This window comes from Oryza brachyantha, chromosome 1 (genome assembly GCF_000231095.2).
Source record: "Oryza brachyantha chromosome 1, ObraRS2, whole genome shotgun sequence".
Classification (NCBI taxonomy): Eukaryota; Viridiplantae; Streptophyta; class Magnoliopsida; order Poales; family Poaceae; genus Oryza; species Oryza brachyantha.
This window is the reverse complement of record NC_023163.2, coordinates 1,358,283-1,384,494: the sequence shown is the minus strand read 5'-3', so window position 1 is coordinate 1,384,494 and position 26,212 is coordinate 1,358,283. Positions and strand designations below refer to the sequence as shown.

General features: G+C 40.2%; 3 protein-coding genes across 9 annotated transcripts; 2 read left to right on the top strand and 1 right to left on the bottom strand.

The window, feature by feature from the left end:
• Positions 1-631: 631 nt before the first annotated feature.
• On the top strand, positions 632-1,632 carry LOC102719523. The gene has a single exon (XM_040519899.1). It carries the CDS (start codon positions 691-693, stop codon positions 1,291-1,293), a length of 603 nt encoding a protein of 200 aa, XP_040375833.1. The 5' UTR covers positions 632-690; the 3' UTR covers positions 1,294-1,632.
• Positions 1,633-3,432: 1,800 nt separating this feature from the next.
• LOC102706614 lies at positions 3,433-7,482 on the bottom strand. The gene is made up of 3 exons (XM_006645407.3): positions 5,477-7,482; positions 4,536-4,665; positions 3,433-4,368 (listed from the first exon to the last, which is right to left on the bottom strand). Exons 1-3 carry the CDS (start codon positions 7,301-7,303, stop codon positions 3,707-3,709), a joined length of 2,619 nt encoding a protein of 872 aa, XP_006645470.2. The 5' UTR covers positions 7,304-7,482; the 3' UTR covers positions 3,433-3,706.
• Positions 7,483-12,155: 4,673 nt separating this feature from the next.
• LOC102706340 (chloroplastic group IIB intron splicing facilitator CRS2, chloroplastic) lies at positions 12,156-25,665 on the top strand. 7 transcript variants are annotated; one of them, XR_005811007.1, is made up of 11 exons: positions 12,156-12,466; positions 12,561-12,645; positions 13,703-13,770; positions 14,537-14,587; positions 14,679-14,752; positions 15,064-15,122; positions 15,203-15,279; positions 15,718-15,933; positions 16,251-16,261; positions 23,472-23,526; positions 25,377-25,665. XR_005811007.1 is itself a non-coding variant. In XM_006645406.3 (8 exons), exons 1-8 carry the CDS (start codon positions 12,218-12,220, stop codon positions 15,832-15,834), a joined length of 780 nt encoding a protein of 259 aa, XP_006645469.2. In that variant the 5' UTR covers positions 12,156-12,217; the 3' UTR covers positions 15,835-16,219. The 7 variants fall into 7 exon arrangements, 1 of the variants encoding a protein (XP_006645469.2); XR_005811006.1 differs by having other exon boundaries at positions 16,231-16,261; XR_005811008.1 differs by lacking the exon at positions 16,251-16,261.
• Positions 25,666-26,212: the final 547 nt, after the last annotated feature.

Genomic DNA, 26,212 nt, shown 5'->3' with positions numbered 1-26,212 from the left:
CTAGGTTCGGTTTGAAGCTGGGAAAAAAAGGGGCCGGCCAGCTCAGACCGAGCGACAAAACCACCGACCTCGGCGACCGCTTTCCAGCTGCTACCCCACACGGGCCACACCACCACCACCACCAGCGCATCGTATCGTCCATGGATGGATGGAGCGCGCCCGGAGCGTTACCCGCGCCGTATGATGGATGGATCAACCGCACCACGTGGATGACAAATCGTATACTCGTTACGGGCACGATCAAGTGGCAGTTGAGCAGTAACGGCAAAAAGGGCCGCATACGAGCACGGTGATCAAACTCGATCGACGCACAGCCGCATAGGCCCAGAAGCACAAAATCACACGATAAATCCCCAGATCCAAACCACGACACCACCACCAAGCAGCATCACAGTACTACTTCCCAGTAGACATTTAACGTGTTAATTAATCGAAAAGGTAGTACTAATCGTATACGTTACTATTAACACGGCTAAAGTTGTATGAAGCTTGATTTCCTGCACGATCCAAGGGCAGGCCAGGCAGCGGGTGCCGCGAACCCGTGCCGCTGCCGCTGCCGCTGCCCGACCGAACCCCACCACCATAAAACCCCCGTCGCCTCCACGCCACAAGCACCAACTGACTCGGCGGCACGCCCATTTTTGAATGTGAGAGAGAGAGGGAAACCCAGCCAGGAGCTGCCCGTCGGCGATGCCGAGGTCGTCCTCCTCCTCCTCCTCCAGGCCGATACTAGGGAGGGCCATGGCGATCTTGGCGCTGCCGCTGACGCCAATATCCAAGGCCAGGGGCCCCATCGCGAGGAACCTGCTGATCTTCAAGAAGCGTGGGGCCGCCGGGAAGGCTCGCCGGATGCTGTCGTCGTCGTCGTCGTCGTACGGGTACAAGCCACACCGCCACTACAACTACGCCTACGTCGGGGAGTACCAGTTCTCCCCCTCCAGCTCCCCGCTCATCGCCTACCCGCCTGGGGTCTCGTCGTGGAGGAGGGCCGCCAAGAAGCGGAGGAGCAAGGCCAGGATGATCCTCGCCTCACTCCTCTGCGGCGGCGGCGACCTCGACGTCGCCGTGCTCGACGGCTTGCCTCGAGCCGACGAGCCGCGCGCCGCCGTGGAGTGGGAGGAGTGCGGCCGCGACGGGGGCGCGTACGGCGAGGAGGAGTACGGCGACGACGACAACGACGAGGAGGAGGAGGAGGAGGAGGGGGTCGACGGCCGGGCGGAGCGGTTCATCGAGAGGTTCTACGAGGAGATGAGGCTGCAGAGGCAGCGATCTCTGGTCCAGCGTCTCCTCTGAATCGAGTCGAGCTCTGCTCTGCTCATCACGGCCTCTGCTCTGCCTTCACTTCGTTGGATCGCTTTCACTCCTGCTGCTGCTGCTGCCTTGGCTTCTTGGTAGTATTAATTGTCGCTATCTTAGCTGCAGCTTCTCCATGCCCTCATTATTTTCTTGCATCGTTTTACTACTATTGTTGCGGTTTCTGCTCATCAGTTCATGTGTGATCGAAGTCGGGCGAGAGGATTTGAGGAGTCTGTGGGGAGAACCTTCTTTTCCCTGCATTAATCCAATCTTTACATTTCCATGTCTTTTAGGTGCTGGTTTTGAGGAAGCTCCGTTTAGTTTGCAAAAAGATTTTAAAAAACATCAAATTAAGTTTTTAACACTTATTAAACGTATTCTAATTACAAAACAAATTTCAGATTTCGTCTGAAAATCGCAAGACGAATTTTTTAGTCTAATTAATCCATCATTAGTATACGTCGATTACTGTAGCACTTATAGCTAATCACGTCCTAACTAATTAGGCTTAAAAATTCGTCTCACGATTTCCCGCATAATTGTGTAATTAGTTTTAATGTTTATGTATATTTAATGTTTTATTTAGGTATTTAAAAATTTGATGTGATGTTTTTCGCAAAGTTTTTACGAACAAAGAAAGGGTCTAACTCGTTGAGTTGAATTGTACTAGTACTTGAATCTTGGTGCTATCTTTCTTTTTTTTTACTGATGGCACATTCAGTTACCATGCTTACTCCAGTATTATCAATCAGTAGTTTCTGTCAGAATTGTTCCCGGATTCGCCTGTCTCAGATTTCAAAGGAATGACTAGAGTAGGTGGGAGCAAATCATGGGAAAGTTCAGAGGCACTCCAAGGTGCAGAGCCTTATCTCCTGTATAAAATAAGTTCATCGAGCAAGGGTTTTGGGGGGAAATGCTGCTTCGAGAAATGGCACTGTTTTGTTGTCTAATTCTTGCATGTTTCCTGCTGAGCGGTACTAGTAGCAGTACTTTAAACAAGTTGAACATGTACTGAAAATGTAGCAATAACAATTGCATGTTGCTCGCTGGGAACTTTATTCAGAAACCCCACCTACAGGACGCGCATTGAGCAAAAGTACAATTCTCGGCATGTCAACGACATAACGACGAGTACCGAGGCTTTGTTCATTTGTTATACGAAAAAATATTTGATTTGTTTATGGCTGTTTCATGATGTAAATAATAAAATTAAATACTATAAAATTAAAAATACTTTACAAATATAAGATGATTAATTTCTATATAAAAATATTTTACAAAAAATATACTATTTATCAATTCGGAAAACGTGTTGGTAAAAGAAGAGAACTAATCTATAAAAAAGAACACGTCCCAAGTATCCCTCCATCCTACTAGAATAGAATATAAAGAAAGATTTTAGAGATGGGTCTAAATATGGGTGTTTCGATTTTTCGGTTTACTCGGTTTGATTTCTTTGGTTTAAGTTAAGATTGGTTTGTGTAAAATTGAAACCGGATTTGCTGGAAAGAAGCAAAACCGAAATTTAAAAAATCCAAAGAAAATCAGTCCGGTTTCCTCGGGTTCAATTTTATACCGACAAAGAAATAACATACATGCATGGCGCAAAAAGCAAAAGGGTTTCGCACCTATTGACCATGTCACGATAAAAGAAAATGTTGCGCATGCATACACCAAATACATTTTGCACATGTATTTGGTTTGCAGCAAATATAAAGCGATCTCTGAGCTGAAAATCCATCCAGATCAAAATATAAAACCATACATCCAATCGATAAACAAAAAACTGCTACTTCAGTTTCAGTTCGGTGTAGTTCTGTTCGGTGGTCGGTTTATTTTTGGCCACCTCTAGGTCTAAACAATTTATGAATAAATTTGGGCAAACATTTGCTCATACTCACCCCCAAAATCTCTTGTATTTAAGGTCAGATGCAGTATCATACGTGAATTGATGGTTCCAACAAAAATGACTTTCTGCATGCTATAACAGCCCCATCTTGTCCATGATTACAAGAATAAGCAAACCGATTAAAAGTAATTTATTCGAGTAAAACTTTTATATACATCTTCTTAACAATCTAAAAGGAAATATAAAGCAAATATTGAAAATTAAAGTAGGATGAAAATATCGCATCTTTGACTCCAAAGTTCAAATTATCAGTATAAACAAGTAAAAAGATGGGGAGGGGGGGGGTCCTCCAAGTTCAACTTTATTGAGTCAAGGGCCAGGAGGGTTACAACGGGTTGAAACACAGGGAAAAAAACTGAGAAACGCTACGATATTACACGAGTCTGTACAAAATTTTCTTGAGAGGAATACAAACATATCAGCAGGGTGCTATTTATAGGTGACCATCATGTGAGCCAGAAGTCTGAAGTTGTCCAGACCTTACATCAACTGGAACGCCATTCACCATTGGTCAATTGCAAACTCATCAACAAGAGCTTCAAGAATGTCACGCTCAATTGCAATGCTAATATCAAATGCTTCCACTTGACATGCATCCCACCTGGCAGCCATTTGATCCAACTCTTTCTCAGCAACTCGATTGGGAGTAGTCTCTCTAGTTTCCCTCCAATTGCAGATCTCCTTTGATATCTCCCTCTTCAACAGATCTTCAGTCAAACTGAGAGGCAGTCTCAACCATGCCTTGTATCCACATTTACCGAAATCGCAGAATTTTGAATTCATTGATTCGATAATGCAGTCGAATATGAAGTTGGTTTGTTGATACTTCTTTTCTTCTGTGAGACCTAGACTCTTCGACGTACCAAATAAATCCATGATAGCTTCAAGCATTTCAAAGATGAAACAATGGAGTGATGCCACGGTACACAAATGGCTACTGCCTAACAGCAGTTCAGCATTCAAAATGGCTTCGCCAATACTGTGGAGCCTGGTTTCTAACAGCTTGAAATCATGTGTTGTCAAATTATGTACAGAAGACATTTTACCACTTCCATGAAATATTTCTTCAGCATCAGTCTTTGTTGCCAAGTCCACAATGTCGGATTCCAAATTAAAGAGATCTTCCATTTTGTTTTCAATCGACACAAAATATTCTTTACCCTCTGCACGCACAAATAATAATAATGATAAAGAACCAATCACACTTTACCTCTAAGTAAAAGCAGTACCCATTGATAAATGCATTTCAAAGTTCAGCAAACAGGCCTGAGAAAATGAATAAATAACTGTACTTTCTAGTTTATAATTCAAGATGATACAGATAAGTTACCATCTTTTTCTGTTGGACTTCCTGAGGATGAAGTATCATTAGGGAAGCATGCTTCGAGGACTGATGTTGGGCTTGGCTGGTTGGGCTCGTTGTTCATGCAAGTAGAAGAAGAATCAACCTCTCGGTCCCTCTGGAAACAGAACAAAAGAGAGTCTAAATTTCAGCAGTTCAAAAAACAAGCAGCAACCATATATCCACAATACGACATCAAGTCATTAAACTAAAAATGTCTTCTGACATATACCAGCTTGGTTCATCATTAGTTCAGTAAATATGTTGGAGATTGAACATTTGATATAAACTAATCTACAGTCATGTTTTTAAAATTTTAAACCAAAACTACTACAGTAATCATCTTAATGGCAAACACAAATAAAATTGAGATTTTTCATTCCATTCTATGGTGAACTAGGATTAGAGCGCATGGTGAGATGGGGATTGTAAGGCCATGTATTGATCCGACAATGGGGGTGGCAAAACCACTAAAATGAATGGAGTAGGGGATCCTGAAGTAGTATGTAACAAACCAAAACTATGGGACTTTCAGATAATAGTGAATGCACATGGGTTTTAATGGATTACATATGATGACAGTTTAAGACACATGCACAACTGGCTTAAAATGATGACAAATTTAACAACACTGATGATATGTAAATTTTACTTCTTTTAAATTAGAATTCATGTTAATAATTTTTTAAAGAAGTTCTTGAAACAAATTTGCATGGCACAAATTTAGCAGGCATAGGTTTCATAGAATAGATTTGTCTGCATTGTTCCTGCTTGACAAAGTGCTATGAATAACCTATCATATATTTACTGTTGATATAGAGGCGCTTTATTTTTTAAAAAACAATACTTCATTTATGATGTAGAGGTAAATGACAAAAGTATAGATTTAATAGATGAAATTGAAACAGCAGACCGATATCTAAACTGACCTGATAACAACTCTGAAAGTCAGGTGATCGATCATTGAAATGGCATGCACTCCTGTCATTGTTTAGAAGATCTGCTGCATCAGAGTGGTTATTGTGCTGAGAATTGTATGCGTTGGAATAGTTGCTATATTGAGAGTCTGAAGTGGCTGTATCGTTAGTTAGGGCAGAAATTAGCTCTTGAAGCACCGATGCAGTTAATTTTCCTGAAAGAGCATCACTTGATTCAATCCTATTAGACAAACCAAGCTCATTAATTTTTGCTTTCAATAACCTGCTAAACTCCTCTTTCTCAGAACTACCCGCAACAGAAGGTGAAGATTCAACTACCGGCATTCTTGTACTGCTGGTACTAATAACATGTGTTCTTCTGCACCCTTTCTTTTCTGAAAATTTGCTTTGTGATGAAGCTCTTGTCACTGGGCTCACTGATGAACTAGATGCAAATGCAACTGGCTTATTAATTTCTCTGTTACTGAGTGCAGTGTCACGGCCAACTTTCTTCCGTGATCCCCTTTTTGGCCCAGATGCCGTATTAACTGTATTCCTACTTGTGGTTGTGGATGCCAATCCACTCCGGTCAATCGAGCCTCTGCGAGTGCTTCTTTGTGGATTGCTTGAACCCATTGCATCCCTGCAAGTGCTTCTTTGTGAACCGACAGTACCCATCAGATCCCTTCTTTGACCAGAACCATGGTGTGGAGGTCTCCTACTACCAGACATCATTTCGTAGGTGCTACCAGTGGAACGATGAGTGGAGCTAAGCCTGCTCCGAGATCCAATGTTCCCAGCAACATCTTGCAGAGAGTGAGTTCCTCGCTTGCGCAATGGCCTCTCTTCTCCTGTTCTAACGCCAGCACCACTCGATCTAACTCCGGCACAATTACTCACTCTGTCGGTTCTTGCCTTACGAGCCTTGTGGATGGCTTTGTCTACACCAGAGCTACCTCTGCTTGCATTTGCATCATCAAAATCCGATCTTAGCACAACTATTGCATCGCCACTTGCTACGTCTGTAGCATCAGAACTGCTCATTGTGTCAATGGAATGCTTGTCATGCCTACCGGAAGTAACGGCATTGTCCCATTCTGTATCCGCCGGAAGAACAGGAGGCTGGACCGCGACAGGCTGCAATCTGGACGAACGCTCTAATGGCAGGCTATCAGAGCGAGTTAAGAAATCATCAGGAATACTTGACCTTTGCAATGCATCGGAATGGCCATCCATGCGATGCTGCGGGGAGGAGCAGGCGTACGCGAGGGCCAGCCTGGCACTGGCCATCGAGGTGGCGCGCGCGCCAGGCTCCAACAGCTTGGTCGCCGCGGCGTGCACGAGGCGGCTCCGCCTCGGGCTTCTCGCCGGCAGGTCGGCGCCGTGGTGGCTCCGCAGCAGAGGCGATAGCGCCGGCGGACGTTGGCTTGGAGGCAACACCAAGACCACGTCTGACTCGTCGGCTCGCGGCGGCGCTGACGCCTCCACCTTCCTCTGCTTCGGCGGCCTCCTCGCCGGGGGCGTGCCGACAGAGGCCGCGGCGGGCCACGACTCGAGGCCCATGAGGCGCGCGACGACGCCCGGAGCGGCGACATCGGCGGCGGCGGAGGAGGACAAGCGAGGCGCGGGAGGAGGAGACGGTGCCGGAGGCGGGGACGGGAGCCTGCGTGGCGAAGACCGGAGCGAGGAGGGGAGCAGGCGGCGCGGCGAGAAGAGGCGGCGCTTGCGGGCGAGGCGGCGGTGCCAGTCGAGGAGGTGGAACAGCACGCCACCCGCGCAGCCGCCGCCGGCGCCGACGAACGGCGCCGGCCTCTTCTCCACAATGGCCAGGCTGCTCATCCTCCCTCTCCGCCACCTTGTCAGCCTCCTCCTCGCTCTCCGTCTCCGTCACGGACGAGGGCCACCACTGATCGTTGCTTCTTCTACGCGATCCACTTGCTCCCTTTTTTTTACCGACCCGCGCTTCGATTTGGGAGTAAAAAGCGAGGGCGTGGAGGGAGTAGCTGGCACGCAACGGCAGCTAGCTATAGCTTCGTCGTCGTCGGCCACCTCGGCACGCGCGGCGAGGAGGAAGGTCCAGGAGGCGAGCAGCAGCAGCAGCGGCAGGATCGCAGCGGTGGTCCCGCCTGTCAGTGTGAATTAAAAAGGAAGACGACCAGGGGTAGGTGGTGACAGGTGGGCCCAGAAGCAGCGAGGGGCCCGGTCGTCGGCGACGGCGGGGTTGCGCACGAACGCGGAAAGGCAGGACGCGTCGCGCTGAAGCGAAAGGAGCGGCAGCCAAAGCTCTTGGCGCGGGGAGCGAGGCCAGCGAAGCGACCGGACCTGAGGACGATGGGGTGGTGCTCCAGTGGCTGGCTGGTGGTGGGTCATGCACAAGGGGCCCACGCGTCGGTGAGGCAGCTGGTGACCGTAGCTCCGGCGAGCACGGTGGTTGATCGGAGGTGGCGGTGGACTTCGCCGGACGGCGGGATGAAGAGGAGAGCGAATGGATGGAGGAAGTGATCGAAGATGTGGAATGCTCGGAGCTGCTAGTTTAAGATGCTGCATGGTTAGTGTGGCCTACGTGCGAAATTTGCGGGTTTTGTTTTTCCTTTCTTCGTGCGGCGACCGGTCAAATTATTTCTCCATTCGAAAAGACAACAAAAATGGAAAAGAGAAAACCACTGACCAGCGCGAGAAAGCTAGCCTGTCGGATCACCGACACGAGCAACCTCGTCACTGTCCACATTGCTAATAGAGTAGTATACTCTACTACTGTCGCGATAAAATCCAACGCTAATCATCGGCAGTGGCTTGGCTGCATCTCCGACTCTCCGTGCAATAGATGATATCGATCACTAATCCTTAAGCAACGGTTAGTCGCTGGGGAACACGACAAGCCGTAGCGTCCACGGAGAAGAATATGGGCTCGTTCTTGAGACAAGACACCGTTGAGTATAATTTTACTCTTTTTTTTCGTACGCACGTCTATCTGTATTTTTTTTAAAAAAAGTTTATACTATTTTAAAAAATCATATTAATCTAAATTTTAAATTTTTAAGAGTTAAAACTTAATAAATCATATACTAATAACTTTTATCGGTTTGTATGAACTGATTATACTAATAACTTTTATCGATTTACGTGAACTGATTAGACTGCTTATCACTCTCCCGTGCGAACGAGCCCGATGGTCGGGGGTGGAGAGTGGTGTTGGTAGGTGAGATCTACGCGCCCGCCGGACGACACGAGACGGCGGGCTCCGGCTTCCGCGTGTGCACGGATCGAGACCCACTTGACTGTAGTCACACCCTGTCACGTCCGTGCAGGGGCAGCGTGGCAGGCTGCGTGGGTGATTGGTCAAAGCCAACTCGATCGTTTCGCTGCACGTCTGCCGGGCACGGGCGAACAGTACGAGCAGGTTCATGTCGGTTCGGGACTTCGGATCGCTGCTGCGTGAATTTGCACCGACGCCGTCGGCCCGTCGCTCACACGGGGACGCGTACCTGAGCTGACCGGTCACTCCTGGGCTTTGCTGTGCTGCCTGCCGTGGCTTGCTGCTTGGGCAAGCAAAGCAATGTTTGTGCAGCGACCAGAGCAGGGTAGTACGGAGTACCAGTGCTCCCCAAGCGATAATGCGGCAGCAGTCAGTTCCGTCTTCCTTGACTTCACATCCTTCCCAACAGCTGGTTACTGCTGGGAGAGTGGGAGTGCCGTCGTTTCATCACCATCAAGTGAAATAGTATTGGGACTGTTTGTTTTCCCAGCGTTTTTTTAATTCCTTATCCATCGAATATTTTAAAATATTAAAAAACTTGTTTAATAAAATAGTCTTTAGTTATGTAATTAGCTTTTTATCTGTCTATATTTAATACTCCTAATTAACGTCCAAACATCCGATACATCCGATACGACAAAATACTAAAAAAACCCTAGATCCAAACAACCACGTAGCTAGTATAACAATCTATAGTTAATCTAAGGTGCGTGCTAAGAAGGTGCTAATAAGAGAGAACGGAACATGAGAGATACTATACGTTAGAACAAATGTGTTAGCTTAGAATTTGAATTTGAAAGCACTTAAGCTTCTTTTAGCATCTGTTGTTAAGGACTTTTTAAGAGAGTTAATGCTACTGTTGTACTACAAGTCTATCCACCAAATATTTTTATAATCCGTGAGACACATGTTAGTATATACTATAAGATTTTATATATCAGAGCAATATTGAGCTACATGCTAGTGGGCAACGCGTCCTCCATAGCAAATTCGAAAGATCTAAACACTAAAGTTACCTTAATAGCCATTTAATAGCCAATTTATATAATAGTTACCTCTAAAATATACTACACTGCTAATGCCTATACTAATGCCTAACTTGACTATAAATTTGTTATTTTTTTCCATCTTCTTAAAATGTGCTTATATAGTCTGTTATGCTCTGCCAGTACATTTTGGATGACATTCACCGGTGGGTCTCTCGTCAATCATTACACTCTTATCACAAGAGTACATTAACGTCTGTCCAGCAATAATGATAGGTGCCGATAAAATAATTTATTAATAATTTTTATATGTATATTCTTATTGATAAAAGTAATATTAAAAAATAAACTACGGTAAAAATGCCTGAAAAACTACTCCAAAATATGAGGGTGCTATGTTCTTTCTCGTTAAAAGATAGAAAGTAAAATATTTTCTATTTTTTAATATAAACAATAAAATTAACTACTACAAAGTTAGAAAACTATTTAATAATGTGAGATGATGAATTTATATGTATATCTTTTAAATAAACAAACTGTTTTAAGATGCATACGCGCAACAACAGAGAAAAATATGAGAATGTACTTACAAAATAACACAACATAAATTGTATTTAGGCAGTGTTCATTTGTAAGGTTTTATAACTTATATTATCATAAATTTCACACACATGCTTGCCAAACAACTTAACATTGTTTTTCGTAAAAAATAATCCATAGTAAAGTTTTATTTTAAAAATTATATTAACTTATTTTATGTTTTTTCTCTAATGCTTGATTAATCATACACCGATTTGTTGTTTTTATTTTACGTGTCAAGAGTGATACATTCTCAAAATTTGGGTTGGGTTGGGTTATAACCCAAAATTTGATTTTTCCACATTAATTTTGAATTTGATGGTAAGGTTTTTTCGCCAAGGTTTATTTTTCCATCTTTGGTTTTTGGATCTATACGAATACATAAATAAAAATTTTATTCATCAATTATTTTTTACTTACAGAGTTGCTTGATTTTTTAGCACTAATAACCCTAAAGATGACCCGCTCAACGTCGTGGGATGAACACAACCTTAACATACTACTATACAATATTACATCGTTCATAAAACAAATTCATGGCTAAAAGTTTTTTAATAGAAAGTTCAACTTATTTTAGCACCATGGAGTACATAAGAATTCTTTTTTGATTAAGAGAGCATTTGTGAGTCATAACAAAACCTAAACATCGTAACAATAGGCGTTAGTACAGCGAGCTTATCCATCTACACTTAAATAGCGAGGTGGAAAAGAGAGTAGAAAAGTCAGAGAGAGTGAGAAGAATACGGAGCGGTAGATTGGGTGGAAATGAATAAAATGATTTTTTTTTTCTGAATGTGTTAAAGCCAGTGTATTAAAGGTGATATACTGTGTACACTTATCTTTTGTTTAATGAAATAATGAATGAATGATCTTTTAAGACAGTATAAGAGAGCTGGAAGACGGGTTGCTTTCTTCTGACTCTTCGTGTCGGCCCTTGTGATCGATATGCTCCAGGATCCAAGATCTGTCATTTCATAATGCTCGGGTGCTTAGTGGCGTACGCAGTGTGTCCATGATTTGTAATCCAATCAACTTGATCATGATCGATGCAAACTTGTGAGATCTTCGCGTTCAGACTGCAGCGTGCTTGGAGCAAGTTAAATAGTATAGTCCAACCGCAAGTTTTAAATTATCTATAGTCAATCTAATAGCTAATTCATATAATATTACCTACAAAGCTTTAATACATGCACCCTATCTTTGAGCAGCAGCTGACTACAAATTAGTAGCGCACTACTCTTCTCTCTCCTCTCTTATCTCTTTAAAATATGTTTATAGCTGATTTATAGCCTGCTATTGTACCTGCTGTTGACTCGACAATACGCATGTCTTGTCCCAAAATAAACATTAATAAATGAGGGATAAGTGGTTATGATAAAAAGGTAAAAAAAATTTTGGACGAGAAGTAATGGATGGCACAATTCGTAGTATTAAATGTTTATATTTTGATATAAGATTTAAACCTAATAAATTCTTATATTTGAAACGGAGAAGGTAGAATAAAATAGAGGATAACGAATGCATTAAAGTCTTTTTCAATAGGTTCAAGTAGATGAAAAATTTCCTCCGTTTCCTCTCTAGAATTTGTAGTTTTTTTTTGTTTTTTCTATGTTTCATTCGTACAATTTGAAGGTCGAAATAAATATTTAGAGATTCAAATATTTTTTCCCTATAAACCGAATAGGCCATACGTTGACTGACGGCCCACCTAATGGGCCGAAAACTAGCCCAACCGAGATACCCTCCTTCGTATGCCTAGCCCAAACTCCACGGCGGGCCACGTAATCCATTGTCTCCCTTCCTGGTGGGATCGAGATATTTTTCATTTTTTCTCCCTCCAAACCAAAACAATAGGCGGCTTAATCTGAAATCTCTTCGTCCTCTCGCCCTATTGATTCGCCCCCCCTCTCCCCGGTCGCCCGCCAATCCGCCATGTCGCTCGCCGTGGCCACTCCCGCCTCCGCCCGCCTCTCCCCGCCCACCGTCTCCTCCCCCGACCCCAGCCGCCGCCGCCTCCTGCTCTCCGCAGCCGCCCCTCTCCGGCGCACCCGTCTCCGCCGCGGCCGCCTCGCCGTCGTCGCCTCCGTCCCCGACCCCGCCGCGCGGCCGGCGGAGTACACGCCCTGGCTCATCGCCGGCCTCGGCAACCCCGGGAACAAGTACCACGGCACGCGTCACAATGTAAGCGTGTGCTGTGCCCCTTCCCTCCCCTTCCCTTCCGGTCAGAGATGGGACCAATCTCACTAGTTCGTTTTGCGCGCTTTTTGGTTATTAGGTGGGGTTTGAGATGGTCGATCGCATCGCGCGGGAGGAGGGAATCACTATGAACACGATCCAGTCCAAGTCGCTGCTCGGAGTAGGTACCATACTCTCTTGGTGCAGTGAAGTGGATTGATATCTGGTGTGAACTCTTCTTTTTTTTTTGGTTACTACACGGCTAGTTCTATTTTGTTTCATGCTACGGAAGTAGGGATATGGTTCGCAGTAATTTCTGCTGTTGCAACTGGTATGTAACGTAAGTCTCCTTAGTATGTCAGTACTTGGTACAGCAGCTGAACCTACATTCTGGACCACATTGACCTTTCATCTTTGTTTGAATCATTGGAATAAAAATTTCGAGTCTGATGATGATGCAAAAACATGTTTTACAGGTTACCGAATTACCATGTTATTAGGAGAATATGGTTTGCCTTTGCCTTTTTTTCACTCTGAGTTCTGTCCTTATGGGATGTTTTCCATTGACTCGTAATATTTACTCCAAATTTATTAGCTCTGAGTGTTAGACACTGTATTATTTGGCAGTTGCAGAAGCACAACTTACATTTTTAGGGTAGCACAAGTTATATAATTTGATTGCGCTTAACTGTACAAGTTAGAAGAAGCAATCTTCCTGTTTAGGAACAATCGAGCATATATCTCTGCCCACTGATAGGATTCTTGTTGGAAGTGCCATCCCATATGTTGAGCTAAAGACAAGTGTGCACATGTAAGATTCTGTTTGAAAAGCCAAAACTTCATATTTACACAAAGTCTATTTTGTAGATGGAATATCTTCCCATTTTATCATATTTGATCTACACTTGGGCTCAGCTGCTGTTTCTTTTATTCCATGACCACAATGATCTACAGATGATCATTGTTAAAATTTCTCTCATTCGTGTCCTCATGACTTGTGTTGTTGATGGTACTCAGATGTTTACTGTTAGTAATATTGTTAAATAAGCATATGCTGGAACTTGAAAGTGCTAAACATGTACAGTGGAATACAGTTGCTTCTGATGAAATCACAGTGATCTTGTTCATTGAAATTTGCAGTCCACTGATTTTTTTTTTCTTGCTGGAAGTATAGATTCATAAATTTCTTTATGTATTTCCGTCAATGTCATCATAATCTAGTTATTGCTTTTGTAAATGCAGGTTCAATTGGGGAGGTGCCAGTCTTATTGGTAAAGCCACAGTCATATATTAACTACAGTGGGGAAGCAGTGAGTTCTTACTATTGTTTTTTCTGTTTGCAATTAATAAAAGCAATTTTATACTGGCTACTTCAATGAAAAGTTTCTCCAAAGGGATCTTCCTTATTGTTTCCCCATTACAAAACATTTCTCTGGAAATATATTGGTCATCAGAATAGTGGCCTCTTAATTTTCAAAATAAATACACCATATCTACACGAGCATCACTTTATGTGCCAAACGTTTGTCACTTGTAACCTAATAAAATGTTCAGGGCAACTAAACTATGAAACTGCCTTCTTATTCCTTTTGGCGAAAAATACTACCTGCCAACAATGTTGACTAAAGAAGATCGGGGCTCAGGCAAACACAAACCTTTCCTAAATCTTTGATCAAAAGTTGTATCGTTCAATTGCTCTAGTGTATTGACAAATTAACTAATAAGGAACAATACGTAACTGTGGGGACCTTCAAGTTTTATTTCTATCTTTAGACACTCTTACTTACTAATAGTAACTTTCAAAGCAGAAGTTGGTTGCATTGGCAAGATGATAAGAAAGTAAAACAGCGGATGTTGATAATCTTTTGAATGAATCAAACTATACATCAGTAGATAATTCCTCGTTTCTGCTTTTGTTTTTTAATGCCATGCATTATGTCTTATGGTGAAATGGGACTATAAATTGTTGTTAGGACTTACTGATTACCTGCTTTCTCCATTCTAATGTCATAAAACTTCCTGTGATTCTCAAACCGCTGTGTACTAAGTGAATAATGATCCTGCTATCTTGTGAAGATTGCACCGCTTGCTGCCTACTACGAAGTACCATTGCGGCACATCCTTGTGGTATATCTTATCACTGTACTTGTGCTGATTTATGGTTGGTACTGAGTAGCTTCTGCCTTAAACTGACATCAGTGAACTCTATTTGCTTAAGATTTATGACGAGATGAGTCTGCCCAATGGTGTATTGCGTCTTCAACGGAAAGGTGGTCATGGTCGCCATAATGGGTAATATTCAAGTTTCCGAAGATCTTAACTTTCTCAATATTGTACTTGAATGTGACTTGATAAAAATTTCTAAAAGCTGGATACCTGTATTGCCCTATTGGATTTGAATACTGCAATATTCTTTCATCTATTCAGCTGTATTTTATAGAGAGAATTGCTAATTTCGTTCTTGAGAGGTTCTGTGTTATTGCCTATTAATTTGCTTATAAGTATTTTGCATCCACGTGGTCCTAATAGTTAAAATGCATTACTGTTTTCACAATCTAGTACCTTCACTTCACTTCACAATGGACATTTCCTGTGAAAAACAGCCTGCAGAATGTAATGGAGAATTTGGATGGTTCCCGCGAACTTCCTCGCTTATCTATAGGTATGCATGTTACTATGTTCACCATGACTTCTCTAACATTTCATATTAGGACAATATTGAGTATTGACTGTTGAAAATAGGTATTGGCAGCCCACCTGGCAAAATGGACACACGAGCATTTCTTCTGCAGAAGTTCAGTTCAGAGGAACGGTTGCAGGTATTACTTTGCTCCACGTTTTAGTATTTTACAATAGATATGGCATATACTGGAAAGAACTAGATTAGTATACAAAGAATAAGCTTCCAGGTTGGAGAGACTACACACTTTGGAGTATAACTCTGACAGTCCAACTATATTTTACCCTTTAAGAGTTTTTCTAACATATGGTGTTATATTGAAAAACTTCTGTTACACTTCACAAGAGGATTTACCCCCCCCCCCCCTCCACCACCACCACCAAAAGAAAAACTGGTTATGGATAATAACATCAGGGACTTTACCTTTTTTACTTTATCATACTAAAGAAAAACTGATGTTACTTAAGCCTCAAAATTTGCCATTTTCCATGGGGCCTCCATTTTCTGGGAGCAGCTCCTGATATGGTTTTTGCTACTTGAATAGTGATTTAAGTCTGTTCTGTAAATTTGAATCAAGATTGACACTGCTTTGGAGCAAGGGGTGGATGCTGTGAGGACTCTTGTGCTGAAGGGTTTTAGTGGAAGCATCGAAAGATTCAATCTGGTTCAGAAGTACAAGTTCCACAGTGTTTGAGAATCATTAAGATGCTTGGAGTTGGAGCTACTTGCTGAGGACACATGAACACACATCAAATTACTGGAAGTGTTGGATGTGGTACTTGGCATAATCCACGTAAGTGCACTAAGTTGCCTCTGCAGTATCCTATAGTTTTGAGGTTGCTAAGAAACTTGCAGGGTGTATATAGGAGTAGAGTACTTTTGCTTACTTTCCTTAAGAACTCAATTGTTTACTCAAATTGAGAACTAAAAGAGGTAATTTGACAAAGTCCATGTAGAATTACTTGTCACTTCTGTAGGTTAATGACTAAGACACTTTATTGATGTAAAAGAGGAAAGATCTATTTCTTCTCCTGCTTCCTAAATATGTGATTTTTTTCATGCAAATAAATGGTATCTGTCCTCATTGGAGTGGATCATCTGCCTGCAAAGTGTTCATATAGGTATTTTATTACTCTGACCGTACAACTCATTTTCATCAACTTGATGTGGTAAAGTTGTTTAGTAGTCTGGCATGTTGTAGACTTATAGTTATATGGTTATACATGTCTATGCCTCTAAGTTATCTTGTCATTAAAAAACTTATTTTAGGAGATCCTTAGAAAATCTTTTTGATAAGGATTTGATATTGAATACAGTTTTCTATTTTGTTGTGCTGATATGTCAGTCTGAACTCGTCAGACAGAGTAAAGGCAGAAAAAAAATTCTTATACCGTGTAAAAGTTATCACAACTTCTCACATCAGCTAACCTATAGTACCATCTAGAAGAAGTAGAGTCAAGATAATGCAACCCTTTGTTGTTTATGGCGAATCTGTAACCTCGGTGATTAAGTTGCACATGTTATCTTATATGGTTAAATGCCATCTGCAGCCATATCTCAACCTATTCTCGAGCCTAACTTAAAAAAAAGTAGTTCTAGAATAACGTGATATGTGATAATTTGAGGAGGCAACATCTGTTAGGCTTTGGTTAATTATTTCAAGTGACAACAGGATTTCTGGGTGTTAATACATGAGGGTGGAGATAATATTTTTATCACCTTCTCCTTTCATGCCTTGTTTCCCTATACTCACTTTGTTTTTGCAGTCATCCTATACTTGTATAATTATCTGTGCATGCTAATGTGTTACTAAGTACACAAAAAGGCACAAAGTGTACTAAACTGAGTTGATTAGCTCCCGGGGCCATATAGTTTTAGTATTTTCAAAACACAAACTGCACAAGCTGAACATAGCAAACAAAATCCAATGTGAACATACATAACACTAATACAGCATCTCAGTGTCTCCCTTTCGTGTATTTTTTATAGTCGGTACCATGGAGCATGAAAACTATCATTTATGTGCCAATTTGTATAATTCTGAAATGTTTTTTTTATAATTACATGCAAAGAATTAACATACACATAGAGTATTTTTTATTTTCAGTTGTCCTTTGCAGAACATTTTAATGTATTTCTATGCTTTATTTAATTGTATTTAGTAAATACAGTATATGGGAAGTGATATTACAATATATGTAATTCATTTGTAGAAAATGCATTGAGTCATTAATAACGTTGTAGCTGTGGATAATTGAACCTGTTTGGGTGGTTTATCTTTGTAATGTTAGTTTTGAATTTCGGTCGGCTGTTCTTCAGCCAACCTGGCAAAAAAATGTTAATTTTGAATTGTATATTTGGGCCACTAATATTCCTTCTATGGTTCATACTTTTGAACAACAACAAAGGCAGATGAGGAGCAATGGGTGGAGAGATCATCATAGAGTAGATAATGTGGATACAGGGAGTTGGGCTAGAAGGGAGGGTATAGTTTTTCTTTTTTAGAAAAAAAAGAGAGAGAATGCTTCTTGCTTGTCTGGATCTAAGGTGGGATGCCATGTGGGCTAGCCTTGTCTATCGTGCGTGATTGTGATCATTTGATGAACCAGTAACACATGTTAATGAACCCCTCCATCCCCACATGCTTGCAGTAAATTTTTCTGCCCCAAATTGTTGCTTGATTAAATTTATGGTTATTCGTGGCATTGTTTGACGTTGGAAGTGTGTGAAAGCAAAAAGAAATAAGCTTCCCCCCCTTCAATGTGTAAGGTATAATAGCTGACGGGTTCTTTGTTCATATTTGGTGAAGAGATGCAAAGGAAACTAAAAAACTTATAGTTGTCAAGTTACTATTATACATTTCCCCAAATTACCAACTTTCTGTAACAATGTGTAAGCTGCTACTTCCTTCTGTTAACCTTTCTGGATCATCAGTTAAAGTATCTTGTAAAAGAATCACCTAGAGGGCAATATCTCATGAAGTGGAAAATTTATCTTATGATGACCCAATGTATTCTGTTCTTGCTGGGTTATAACAAAGTGAAATATTAACATATTGAACTCTTTTTTACTGGTACATCAAAGTGAAAAAGGAAAAAACCAGTCCAAATTCAGTGCTACCTATGTTCCAGAAAAGCTAGATAGATAACTTGTGGTGTGATGTTACCAATAAGGCAATAACAACCAGGGTGACTTGTCTAATACATCACAAAGATACGATATTTGTCAAAGGCTTAGTTTTGACCTTGGTTTAAAGACCAAAAAAACATTAGTCTAATAACCTCACTTCCACTACTTTCTGCTAGAAAAATTCCCTCCGCCTAATTCTTTTGTAGTCACCAAGTGGATTCCAAAGTTTCAAAGATTATATTATCTAAAGCTCTTTCCTCCATCATCACGTTACCTAAACTACTTGCTAATCCTTTTCTTAAAGCCATCACACAAGTAGGGTATGGAGTAATCATACGTCTAATCCATGTGCATCCATCTGTTGATCACTCGCTCACAGAGTCACATTAGATTTACCAAGTGTCGTGATCGTAGCTGTATTAGCTTAATTCATGGGCTATGCTGGATCCCTGTTTTATTTTTTTTTCTACTGTGACGATTAATTGTAATGCTTGGTTAAGCTTTGGACATTCTAGACTATAAGATTTTGTTCTAGGTGTTTCTTTAATCCCTTATTGCATAATTAATTATACCAGAGAATCACTTCACATGACTTTAAGTGAAATCCACCCAATCTCAAGTACTTATTTTTATGGAGTAGGTAATGTCACTTGGCATACTAGAAGATAGTTTAGAGTCCTTGCTCACACTGCCTGGGTTTGTTAACTAGCTTTTAAACTTATTCTTAAGGAAGACATCAAACTCAATTATTAAGCCAAACCATTCTTTAATCCCCTGTGGTGGCCCAAAAAGCACTTGTGGAGAAAATAAAGAGAGATGGTTGCTAAGTTGAGTGTTATATATACACACTTTTTTATATATTTCTTAGGAGCAAAATGGGTGAGGTCATCCTGGGGATTAAACTATGTGCTAAACTTGTCATCATGAGCCAAAAAGAAGGATTTTCCTTTGAGAGCACAACTTGGCGCGGGCCCCTGCTAGGATTCGGGTGATCTTAAATGTTGCCAACTTTGTGCTTGCAATCAACTAACAAAAATGTTGGGGATGTGACCAGGAGCCTTTGTTGAGGCAACACAACAAACAACACAAACATGGGACCTAGTTTGTCTAGCTTGTAATCAAGATGCAAGTGACATGCATTTGTATCTTATCAGCTCCCATCAAGGATACTTAGTGGTGTTTTCCTGCCGCTGTGATTAAATGAATGGTTCACATGTGTTAGGTACTCCACAGAGTAAGGTGCCGAGTAGGGAGCATTGTGCAAGCCAGTGACAAGCTCTCTTATCTCCTTTGTATATGGCCTTGAGATAGCATATGTCTTTGAGCATTAGTGCAGTAGCTTTGTAGAACATATTTTGGATCAAAACTATATTTTCTGTTTGTATATAATTGGATAGTCAACATGATCGAGTTTGTTTTCAGTCTCAAATAAGTACCCTGTAATTATATAAGACAATGACATTTGCATAGCCAGCTCGATGTTTATATCTGCCATGAGCTTTAGAATCGATAGTGACATAGGAGTACAATATGAGAGCTAAGAGTGCATAACCTGTGTTTTCTTTGCCTTGAGGGTTAAAGAATGTCTAGATGAGGTGCTGAGTGCACTGCAGTGCAAGGTGGAGACCACTGCAGCAAGAAAAAGCTATTGACCTATGCAACACCCAAATGAAGTTGTCCCTTGTTGGATAGCCTCTAATCTTTACTTATTTATTTATTTTTGGGGGTGGGGGTGGGGGAGGAACTGGGATGATTCAATGACCCTATGCTTGTTTTTGGTCATAAACTAGAAAGTGGAACAATACAAAAGAAAACGGGCACACCTTGCATTTTATTCACTACATAATAGATAGGATAGAATCAAGTAGGGGAAGATAATATTGCCATGTACAGTAGGAAGAACTCTTATTATGTCCGTAAAAAAAGGTAGTATCAAAGCAAACCTGGAGGTCCATGATAATAACACAGCTATTGAGCTTGAAGTTGCATCCAGTGCTTATGTTTGAATTCAATTCTGGAATAATGCTTTCTAGGACCATTTTCAGATTATTTTTTTTTTGAATGGTCACCGGGGGGAGAGGTTTTCAGATTATGATGATTACTTACACTTCTTGGATCAAATCTTAATGATTTGAGTAAAGATGAATGTAACTGTCATACTATTTTATTAACTCAACTTGCAAAATATGATCAACTGCCTCTATATGTTATGATCAAGAGGATAACTAGCTTGCTGAGTCATTAAAAACCTGAAACTCATCATACAATGCATGTGCAATTGTCAGTCGACTAGAGTGCATATTAGATTCTTTTGCGAGCATAAACTATTGGTACGAAGGAGAACTTGCATATTTAAAGAAAAGACCATATGCTTTGCTGCAAACTGTAGTATGCTAGGAAAACATTTAGGATAGCTTGCCTTCCAACCGTCCAAGCCTCTTTCAGACAATTCCTCCTGGAATAAAACATATTAGATATCCCAAAAGTAGTTGGTATCTTTATGGGGTCCTAGAATTGCTCATCCTATAAGGAAGCTCAGAGCATGGAAGGACAGGACAAGTAGATGAGGACATTTGAAATTAAAGAAGCCAAAGTTTTTTTATAGAACGTAGCAACTTGGCTCCTCTACATTTTTTTATTTTGCTAGTATTGCTACTTGCATGAGGAATGGGCAAGAAGCCTAAAATCAGTCCTCACAAGTTAACCGTTACTGCTCTCTTGTTCGGTCCATACATGTCATATTAGTACTTTTGGCTCAATCTTTTTTCTATGAGACTGGATGGTTGATCATAATGAACATGCACTTATTTGCTACAGTTTAAATTATTAGATATATTATAATCCTCCTTTAAAATGATATATGGTTTGTAGAACTTGCTCCATCTCTTCTGACTTATGGAAAAACTAGCTCTTATAACTTAAACTAAAATAGTGTTTGTTTTGGACAAATTTATTGAGAACTGATTATGAACAATTACTTGGTTGAACAGATGGATATGCCATTCAGATCAAACCTAGATAGTATTTCTTGTGTCAAGGTAATTGGTTGTCCATTTCATGTCATCTTGCCCAGTTGCTCACTGTAGAGTGGGGGGGTCTCATAATCAGAAGAGGGTTTGAAATGAAATATGACTAGATCTGACTGAAAGGAACACTTCAACCACTCTGGTTTGGGTCTCTGACAGGAAAACTACTATAGTAGATGAGAGACCCAAACAGGTTTAGTGTTCCTAATAATTCATATTGGACCTATATAGGAGTAGGATCCATCTCAATTATAGCATGCATGGTGCTCACATAGTCACATGTGTACAACTCTCGTTCCTCACATCATTGCTTTTCATCATATTATGTGATATTATTTATGTTTATTGTGTTTTACATTCGTTAACTTACGGGCTTAGAAACAACCAGCCTCATCTTATAAGCCAATATTCGAATATTCATCTTGAAATTTGAAGTTAATTTTAGGTTTTTTATCGTAGTTTATTTTTAAGCCTTCGTTTTTGAGACAGCTAAGAACGCATATATAATTTTTTTATTTATAAATTATTTTTCGTTTATAAATATGTCGTCTTTTCCTTGAAAAAGCCAAACGATCACCCCAACCTCTTCTATTTTTTTTCTTTGTTTCAAGATAGCCATCGAGGAATTTACATGAATTGGTACCTCAACTTTGGCATATTAATTATGCTGTTGTTTATACTGTAGCAACTAAAGGAACTGGTTTACACTGGATAGAATTGTTTACTAGGAGATTTTGTGCATTGATTGAATTGGACAGGTGATTACTCTAGATCTTCCAATTATTTAGAAACACAAACTCTGTCCATCTGTTTAATCACAATTTGAACTCGTGCCGTTTAAAATAATTCACAGAGAAGCTTTCTTTAGTTTTTGTTGGTAAACAGTCTTGAGCTCATTGTAAGCCGATAATTATGCAAGATGTCAGTAATAATTGGCTGTTAGACGAATATTCACGATCTTTGCCTCTTTGTTTATTGATGCTTGTCTAGATATGTAGCACAGTCTACAAAATAGATCAACTGGGGAGCAAGGGAAGATTCAATGCATGTGATGTTTCTTATGTAACGTCTGCTAGTCTGAATTAGAATCTAGAACTGGTACTGCCTATTTGTATCAAAGGTTTATCATCTATCTAGTACATATATTTGTTCGCTAGTTTTGTACAGAATACTAGTTTAGGTTACAGATGTCAAAATCAAATAAAAGGCAGCTTTGTTGCAATGCAATGGGTTATCAGGTTAACCGATTCATAAGAACCTATGGACGCCTATTAAATGTTTCTTTGACTCTACATTTGTTGTGGATGGAGGCTGTCTAGAATAAAGAAAAGGTACGGACATATATACTTTATGGTCACCAATGCAATCAAGTATTTGATCAACTTGTCTAACCTGAAACCATTAAATTAAGGTGAAGGTCCATGATCTAAGCATGGGTAGAAACTACAAAGTAAAAAAAAGAAATGGTTCAGATTAAAGCCACCTTAGGTGACAGCAATATAAGCACCACTCCTCTTAAGTAAAACACTGATAATATAGTGAGATATCGTCATTTCTTTAATAGCAGCACTTGTTACCCCAAAGCTCATGTTTTGTTAATTGAAAGGGATAGAAAGAGATGAACACAGGGGAGCCAAGTTTAGGAGACAGGGTGGGCCTTGTTTAGAAGTTGGAGAAAGACTTTAGAAAGAGAGGAGATAAGTTGAGAATTTTGGGTGAAAGATACATAGAAGCTTTCTTGGATGGTGGAGGCGAGATTGCGTTAGAAAAAAAAAAGATGCAAATTCTAGCTTTCTTTAGGGTTAGTAGGATTTGGAGAGATTTCTTTACAAGCGGGTTGAAGCAAAAGTCTAACCAAAAAGGTTGCTGATTTGAACTCGTATAGATGCAGGAGATTCTGGGCTTGATATACAGCCCCCAATTAATTTAGCCGTGTGAAAACACATATAGGAGTACAAAGGTGATCTCTGCGCACTAGTTACAGTAGTGACTTAAAAGGCTTGCACACTCACCTGGTCTGATCCTCCTGGACATTACAAAAGTTTCAATGTGTATAGTGAATGCATGGTAGTTCCTTTTCCCTTTTGATTGCAAGTCAAAAACCAATTCTTCTGAGAAGGTAGTACATGATAACAAGTGCAAGTGACTTCTCATAAGTTGTCTTTTCTCTACGAAGGATGGCGATGGAGTACAACGACAAGAAAACCCACCGCATCAGCTGAGTTTTTAAGGTACATGTTTTTCTGGCTAGACATGACTGATCCAAAGCTCAGGTAAAATAAGTTAGTAAAGCAAAAGCACAAAAATATCAGATGATCTGTTCTTGTAAGTCGTAGTATGATATGGCATTAACTTGGTTCTAACTACAAATCGGAATTCTACTCAAGTATATCATATTATAGTGGTAGTACATCAAATTGTGGAAATTTTGAATTAGAAAATCAGATGCCTATTCTAATTGACATATGGACTCCGCTTCTTATATTACTCTACTTGTCTACTGTCTATACATATAGATCGATTTTTTGAAAATTGTTTTTTTTTATTTCACTGATCCCAGCTTTCGCTGTTGATTAATTCCCACTTATAGTAGTACACCAAGTGGAACCCTTTTCACTTGAATAGACTAACAATAATTGACTCAAATCTTAATGCTTCATTACTTAAATGATGTAAAATGCTGGGAAAAAGATAGCTAAGTCGGTAAAATATGTTTTCCCTTTTTATCGTGGCTCTTTTATTGTTCCTTTTGCAAAGTTTCTCTTTTGCTCTGTTTTTCTTGATCTGAGTTTAAGTTTCAGCCAGATGCACTCCAAGCACTGGGAATATAATTGCGTCAATTTTTGTCCTTGCCACTTTATTGCGACATTGTTTATTAATTATTATTGTGATGGAATATATTTTTCATGTTTGCTGCAAGAAATGTGCATTCCCAGTGACAAAAAATGCGGTAAGGACGAAACTGTGCAATGCGCATGCATGTGCGCCCATGAGCTAATTACTGATATTCTTGGTTGGTTGATCGTATCTCGATCAATGGTGTGGAGAAAGTGGCTTCAAGCTTTTCGACCTGTGGATTGGTAAATCACATCGAGATGAAACAAATAACGCATTTTTTTTACGTAGAAGTAAACCAAAAGATACTCATACTCTTTTGGTGTATAAAAGATTATCTGATTTTAAATAGTTACGTAGTATTTAATAATAGTATAACGATAAAATTAACTACTATAAAATTAAAAATATACTCTGTAACAAAATAATAACTCTATACATATAAACCTTTTGAAAAAATATACTCCACACAGTTTGGAAAAATATGTGCGAAAAGGCCAAATAATAATCAGACTCATAAGAACGCAGACTATAGTCCTTATTGTTTTGAAGATTGCAAGTGCCTGTTTAGGCAAGATACCGTCCGCTTCACCGAAATCGTAGTCTCAGCATCAGAAGTTACCTCTTTGTCATGAAACTAAGTTAGATAAGTACGGATAAACAAACTTACAGCTAATTAACCAGAGTAATTATTACTACAAAATAACCCCGATCGACCGTCGGTGACTTGAGCTTCGAGGTTGTTGATTCTTGCGTACCATCGCTTTGTGTTTGCTGATTGCTTGCTTGATATGCTCCTATTGTAAGTTGGTTGAGGCGCTCGAGGTAGTTGCAGCTAGCTGCAGCTTAATTCAGCTGAATGACGTTGGATTTCTTCCAATTCTGTATTTTAATCAGTTTCATGGAAGTGCAATCAATGTTATTCTGTCGCCTGGTGGCATCGTATTTAGACCCCCACTTAGCCGCTAATAGCGATTGACTGACTATACAAGCCATTCATTTCATATTTGACAGTATATTACACTGGGGATCCATTCTACTGATCAGAGTACTGTTTATAGTCTTAAAAGAAAACAAATTGTTCGTACCTTTTCCGTACGCAAGCGCGAATATTCAGGCACACACTGGGGCTAATTTTATGGCTGGGATATTTTTTATGATGTAGGAGTACTTCATTCTGTTTTGTGAAAGAAAATATATTGGTGAAACTTTTTCTTTCTTGTTGACGAATATTTTTTTTCTGCAGAGACATAATATTGATTCCAGTGATGGGACTCAAAGGCGATTGATTCTTTGCTGAGGTCATCCATCATCATGATAGGAAAGGTGGCCCACACAAGAGAACAAAAACGAGCACGTACGTACGTACGTACGTATACATTCCCGATCGTACGTACTATTTCCATATACATGTATATTACTTTCTGCATGGAGAATTTTATATAATGCATATATAGTCCAACTCCCACACGCATGAGCTGAGCTCTGCAACTTTAGTTTGTACTGTACACACGCAGATCGAATAATTTAATCAATCGAGCATAAATAAATTATTAGCTTAGCTAAGTGGTGGCACCCACTTAAATTAAATTAAATTAATTAGCTGCTGCACATGCAATGGTCCCTCTCTAATCTCTCTTCTTATCTCTTTCTACATGCATCAATCGATCGAGCCATAATACAAGGCTGATAAATATGTATTTATATACTCATACATAGTTAATTAATTATATAGTACTAACATGCATGTACACAAGCGCCGTAACAACCAGGAACCCCTTGAATAAAACTATATTGTATCCCGTTGCCTCACCTCTACACAACACCCGCGACTCTATCGGTGTAAACTATTGCATTACGTACACAAAACAACATAATTGAGCATCCGGCTGCATGCATCGGTCGATCCATCCATCCAGCTTTGATTAAGAAAATGAGCCCTAGTACGTATTAGTTGGCCACTTAGTTCCCTTCAGCAAGTGACACATAGAAATATATATAACTAGTCTACTTCTAAGACCTAAGCTACTTAGTAGCCATAGCTACAAAGATATTAGTATTACTCACACACACTTATTTATT

Excerpts from the sequence above, each read along its gene's own strand:
- LOC102706614 (XM_006645407.3), bottom strand. The coding sequence starts at position 7,303 with ATGAGCAGCCTGGCCATTGTGGAGAAGAGGCCGGCGCCGTTCGTCGGC. Across the intron at positions 4,666-5,476 it reads ACTTTCAGAGTTGTTATCAG|AGGGACCGAGAGGTTGATTC; the intron begins GTCAGTTTAGAT and ends TTCTGTTTCCAG. Across the intron at positions 4,369-4,535 it reads AAGTCCAACAGAAAAAGATG|AGGGTAAAGAATATTTTGTG; the intron begins GTAACTTATCTG and ends TTGTGCGTGCAG.
- LOC102706340 (XM_006645406.3), top strand. The coding sequence starts at position 12,218 with ATGTCGCTCGCCGTGGCCACTCCCGCCTCCGCCCGCCTCTCCCCGCCC. Across the intron at positions 14,588-14,678 it reads CATTGCGGCACATCCTTGTG|ATTTATGACGAGATGAGTCT; the intron begins GTATATCTTATC and ends TATTTGCTTAAG. Across the intron at positions 15,123-15,202 it reads ACTTCCTCGCTTATCTATAG|GTATTGGCAGCCCACCTGGC; the intron begins GTATGCATGTTA and ends TGTTGAAAATAG.
- LOC102719523 (XM_040519899.1), top strand. The coding sequence starts at position 691 with ATGCCGAGGTCGTCCTCCTCCTCCTCCTCCAGGCCGATACTAGGGAGG.